This window comes from Apaloderma vittatum, unplaced genomic scaffold, assembly GCF_000703405.1.
Source record: "Apaloderma vittatum isolate BGI_N311 unplaced genomic scaffold, ASM70340v1 scaffold18466, whole genome shotgun sequence".
Lineage (NCBI taxonomy): Eukaryota > Metazoa > Chordata > Aves > Trogoniformes > Trogonidae > Apaloderma > Apaloderma vittatum.
The window spans coordinates 53,736-59,735 of NW_009721469.1; the positions used below are offsets into that span (position 1 = coordinate 53,736).

The 6,000-nt window shown below is 43.7% G+C and overlaps 1 protein-coding gene across 1 annotated transcript in view; it reads left to right on the forward strand.

The window, feature by feature from the left end:
• LOC104275445 (chromosome unknown open reading frame, human C11orf49) overlaps positions 1 to 6,000 on the forward strand; it is a gene marked incomplete at its 5' end in the record, with an annotated part of 55,021 nt that overhangs the window by 43,819 nt on the left and 5,202 nt on the right. Inside the window, 2 exons of the mRNA XM_009871409.1 lie at positions 2,778 to 2,863; positions 5,317 to 5,512. Coding sequence (XP_009869711.1) covers positions 2,778 to 2,863; positions 5,317 to 5,512 — 282 coding nt within the window. The remainder of the gene's footprint in view (positions 1 to 2,777; positions 2,864 to 5,316; positions 5,513 to 6,000) is intronic.

A 6,000-nucleotide genomic window follows, 5' to 3' on the forward strand; every position in this document is an offset into this window, starting at 1 on the left:
CCTTTCCACTTGCTTGGTCTAGAGTTTGTCCTGGGGACAGCCTGTCTAGTATGGGTTTAGGAGATTTTAACCATAATCAATAGATCATAAACTTTCCCCACTGGCACAGTAACACGGTTTTACTGCTGGCCAAACTCACTTGAACCCTGAAAGGCCACTACACGCTTTACCAGAGTTCCTCAAGTGTAGGCATCTTTCTTCAGCCCTTTCCAGAGTTTCTCTTTGATTTCATTATTCATTGAGTGCCAACTACTAACTTTGTAAATATGTCTGTGCCCCTGAGGACTTAAAGTCTAATTTAGACAAAAGGAATGAGTATAGAATCCCTTGAAATATTAGCTACCTGATGAACTCTTCTTAGTTGCAGTTCAGACTTTCAGATTTCATCCTCAGTTTTGGTCTTGCTTTCTTGAGTTACGGCCCGTGGCTAGGATTCTCGCCGTGGCAGATATTTCAGGGAAGAGACGCAGAGATATTGCATGTGATGCTCTCCCAGCTTCCCTGACTGCTCAGTCAGCTGGCTATGTGGGGAAATAGCCAGCTGCAGTCAATCTCCTCATAAATGGTTGTATTGGATTTAAAGACTTCTCAACATTTCCGGAGTGCAGACTCCTGGGCCAAGTGGAGTCAGTAACCCAGCACCAGAGTGCACCTGCTTCTATTTAGACACTCCTCCGACACATATGTGCCATACAGTCTTCCTTAGAGGCTCCTTCCTGTCTTTAACAGCAAGCAATATCCAGCAAATTCTCAGACCTCTGCGTGCTTTGTCATGCTCTCCTCTAGTAAGAGGCTAGGACTAGGTGCTGCAGCGCACAGCCGCTGAGCGTAGCTTTAGAGTTAACAAGTGAAATTATGTGATTATTTTGAAGGTGATGTAATATTGTCACCCTGCATAACCAATACATAAAAACCCTCTCAGCTGTTGTTCTCCTGCATGTCCATGCACTGGAAAAAACTTCAGAGCTTGTGCTTGGAGGGTATCTGGGAGACAGACCATCATTTCAAAGGAGGGAGTGCAGCTCATCATCAGTGTGGCCCATTGCATTTCCAGTGCTTTAAATAGTGGTTGGAAATGCCAGTGGCAGAGCAGCATTGCCTGAGAGATGAAGATGCTCTGCCTGCCAGCTTCAAAGCCATTTCCTTGATGTGGCCACTGACAGTCTCAGTAACATGCTTATTAGTGAGAATTAAGAACTGAAGCTACTGCTTCTTTAGACGGGAGGAGGAGGAGGCTTCTGGAACATAATAAATAAATCAGAAGCACTTTGACATCTTCAAAGGGTTTTGTTTTAAATACTAGCTTTTCTCCTGGGGACCCTCTTAGCCCCAGTCTTTCTTCTTTAAGATAATTAATTCAAGCTGCTCTACATGTTTGATTTTGCCACAGTGAACATAACTGGTCTGAGAGGCAGGGAAGTCTTGCAAGATCCTGTAACTCTTCTTGGTCAGCTTCCCACTGGAGTCAGCTCCCTGGAGGCTTTTACATGAGACAGAGGAATGTTTCCCCAGCAATTTGTTTGGACCATTGATGCTGCAGGAGTTGGTCCACAGATTACATTTGGCCCTGTGTTCAAAAGGGTCATACTAGGTGACCTATACTTTGGCTGTAATGAACTGGTAATCCTTCTCATATGACAAGATATGCCAAGTACTGACTGTACAGGGTCAGTAGACCAGCACAGAGTTGAGAAGAAGTACCAACTACTTTTCTTTAGCATCATCCAAACCATCAAAGTGGAGTGTTTTCCAGTCTGAGCTGTTATTGATCAGCCCAAGTTTGATTTTCTTCACTTCAGGGACTGACTTTTTTGTCCTTAATGTAGTGGCAGTGACCAGAGCATTGATTTTGTTTTCATTTTTATGAGCGTTTTAATCCTAACTTACTTCTTAAATCTAGAGTTTTTTCCTGAAAGGAGGAGTTGGACTTTGCTATCGCTTGTGCTTCTCTTTATGGTGTGTAGCTGATACTTTCTATATTCATGAAGCATGCTTCAAAATAGGGATGCATATGGCTCCCCTCCCTACATGCACCTGGGCCGTAGCAGAGAGAAAGAAGACATTGTCCCTGGCCCAAGAAGTCTTCAGCCTCGTGAAATTTGACCTGATAGTCAAATGATAGACCTGGTAGATATGAAAAGAGACTGATTCATTCATCTGGAGAGGAGGATAGGATGTTCACAGTGTGTAATTAGAAAGCTGGTTATTGATGCAGTGTTATTTCCTCTGCAGTCACATGGAGTTTGTTTGAGTCTAGGTTGGGAATTATATAACTGTTGTTATATTTATGAATTGGAAGATATCCCAGTTTGATGAACTCCAGTATCCAGAGGAATCACTTAAGTTTTGTTCTGCTTACACCAGTTTAATACTTGTGTAACTGCCTTGTCTGTAGCTGATTTACTCTTTGCGTGGCCATGTGAACCAGCCTTGCAGTTTTTATGCCAGTGTTCATTCCGTCGTGTCCACCAGGCTCTGAATGCTTGACATCTATGTCACACTGCTCTGTTCACACTGTAGCTGAAATGTGTGGTTGACATTCGGGATCTTCCCCTTGCTGCAAGTTCTTAAGCTACTTTCATCTGATATTAGAGTGTCCCCATCCATGCAGCACTGGGTGTTCTGTTCTCTCTCCTAACCTCTTCTACTGGGCCAAGCCAGTAGCGATCCTCAGCTGCACACAGCTCTCTGACTGCACGCCCGCTGGATCTGGGGATCCTGGATACAGCCTTTAGTTCCTTTGTAGATGCTAAACTGTTTCTCTCATCTTATCCTAGGATTGTGCTGATGGATGACGCTATGGATTGCCTGATGTCTTTTTCTGATTTTCTCTTTGCTTTCCAGATCCAGTTCTACTACTCAGGTAAATGCTGAGAAGCTGCTGACTTCACCCACTAGTAGAGCATTACAATTTTATGGCTTCCCAATCCCTTCACTTTTTTGAAACTTCTAAGGATGTGTTTTTTTCCCAGAAAATACATAGATAATGGAATCCACTGACGAAAGGCATCACTGATGCCAAGAGATTAGGAAGCTTTATAAGGATATTCCAAATTTTTGTGAATAACAAGATACTTGTAATTGTTATGGCTTATGCATGTATTTGTTTTAGCCTTGAGACATAAATTTCCAGCTTTATCTAGAGTATGCTAGCACCTAAAAATTAACTTTTACTGGGAACATTTTTTTTCTTTTCCTTAATAATGCATTTCTGCCTCTAAAGTATTGGTCCCTGCTGGAGACAGGATAAGAAAAGCTCGCCAGATGGTGCCGTAAAAGGAAAACGAACTGAACAAACAGATCTAATTCTTCCCCCTAATACTCACCCAACTATGACCTGGTTTGAGCTCAAAGAGTTTCTGAACAAGTAGTTTCCTTCCGTTTAGGAACCCCCATTGGACTCCTCTCTCAAAAACTTCTCCATATAAACTTGTAAGCTCCACACTGCCTTTTGGCAAGAAGTTGCACAGGTCTGTCACTTGTGCCATGAAAAACCAGATCTCTGATTTGAGAGCCCCTAGCTGGAAGGGAAAGTGAACAGTTAATCCCCATCTACCCTCTTCATATTGTTGGTTATTTATTGTATTCTCCCCTTCTCCCTCACTTTGAGTTTTAACTAATGGGGTATTTAAAATTTTTGACAGAAGTACAAATCAAATAATATTTGTTTATGTGTATATATTTATGCTCACCCACATATATATCTGTAAAAATCCTTACGTATTTTTAAAGTTCAGGAGACAAGAGAGGGAAACATGAATGAGCATTCAGATGCCTGTTCTGTACAGGGAGACTGCTTTAAAACCCTGTTTGCCCTCCCCTCCCCTAAAATGTGGATGAGGAAGGGGAAATCTCATTCACGGAACTGCTTAAGTGGCCAAAAAGAGGGAAGCATTTCCTTTATCAAAGTTAGATATTCTCCCAAGGGCTAGAGACTGCTGGGGAGTGTGCCACTTACTCAGCTCTTAGCACCGAGCACTTTTCTAGAAGACAACAGAAGCTCCTGGATTTCTGTCCACTTGCACTTAAATAGCTCCCTCTGATGGACACAACTGATGGACTCTGATGCTCACAACTGGCCTTGAGCAGGCAGAAGAGGACGGATTTGGGTACCGGGAGACTGACTAGAAGCTGTGGTGAAGAGGAAGTAGTAGCCTTGGGTGGGCTGCTGATGTGGTACAACCTGTCAGTTCCCATCTTTCCAGCAGTTAAAAGTCAGCTGCTATCCCTAATACAAAAATTTTTCTCAGTACTTCTCTGTATATACTTACCCTGTAACTCCCCTGTGCATATCACATTATCCACGAGAGTTCATCAAAGAAAACCCGTTCAAAATGGTGATTTTGGGTTGGGCAGAACCAGGCTTGTAATATGTTTAGTCAGGGACAGAAAATGTGTTTGGGAAGTTTTTCTCTGATATAACAAGTATTTCCACTGAGCTGCAGAACCACAGCACAGCCTCAGGGCTCGCCGATATCCTGCCTTTCTCCTCCACTCACCTCACACACAGCATTACACCTCCTTTCACCAGGGATTTAAATGCCACTGGAGTCCTCTCAAGCCCATCCTTGTGTACACACGCTCAAACGTCCTGTCCCTGTCCTGTTCCCCCAGGGCAATGCACACACGCAGCCTCTCATGCGCTCTCCCACCAACCCACCCACACGCAAACCACTCCAAATGGAATCTAGATTTGTAAATTGCTGACCACATCCATAAACAAACTTGTTTAAAATTAGACTCTTGCAGTAAACAGTGGGTAGTATGAGGAGCCTGGGGAGAGGCTTTCTGCCAGCTCTAGCCCTGACCTGCCCTGGCCCTTCCTGTAGATCCCGTGTTATATTTACTTTGGAGCAGCATGGAGACAAGCTGGGGTACAGCCTGGAGTCCTGACTAACTTGCTCCCTTTCCTCCTGTTGCGGTTCCCAACTTGGATGAGTTGTTAATCAGTGGCAAGAGATGGAGAAGGAAAACTTTTTAGACTTTGCAAACTAGTTTTATGTTCGATGTTAGCTTTCGTGCTCCACTGTTTATCCATGTGCTAGTTAGTCTCTCTTGCATTGAGAATCTTGTTCAACAGAGTGAGTGGCCTCTCGTAATCATTCTGACAGGCAGAAGCCAGCAGCATATGGCTATTTGTGCCTGCATAATATCTGATCTGAACATGCAGTATGCTGTTAGTGTTGTGCTTGTTTCCTGCTGGTGATATGTACAACACAGAACAGGGAATGACAGCTTAATCCCAGGTCTGGTAGGTCAGGAGGATGCTTTGCTGGTTATAGCCCCAAGTTTTTAAGTCGTGTTCTATTTTTTCAGAGTTCCTGGAAAGTGTGGCAGCCATTTATCAAGATCTACTGGCTGGTAAGAATCCAAATACTGTGATTGTGCCAACATCATCCTCTGGACAACATCGGCAGCGCCAGCCCCCAAATGACTGCAGCCCGCTCGATGGGGTAGAGGCATCTGTCTTCTACCAGTGTCTAGAGTCCTTGTGTGACAGATCAAAATACAGGTATGAATGGAGTCCAAATTGCAGATTTGAAGTCTGTGTCTCTGGAGACCCTTTGTAAGGTTGGAGCTGAGAAGAAATACAGGACTTTGAACAATCTGTAACTCCCAAATAGATCTTGTTAGAGTAGTAAGAAGGGAGGGATCATAACCAAGCTGCTTTAACCAAAGAAGAGAAGCAATTTCATGCACCTAAGAAACATGAGATTTGAGCTGATGCTTGAAGTAACAGATTGATTTGGGTCTCTGCTTTCCTTCTCTCTTCTGCATTGACATTTTGTCAAGGAAATGTCCATCTACCATCATCACTTAACTAGAAGAGATAAACAAGTGCAGCTGTATGTTGGGTGTTGAAGCACAGGAAGGGCCCACTGGGGTGGATGGAGTTTGAAGCCTTAGTACCTAGATAGGATCACACTGCTAGTCTGTACCTGATCCTGCGATGGAGCTGGTCTCCAGTTAGAGATTCCAGGCACAAGGCTAGCCTTAGTT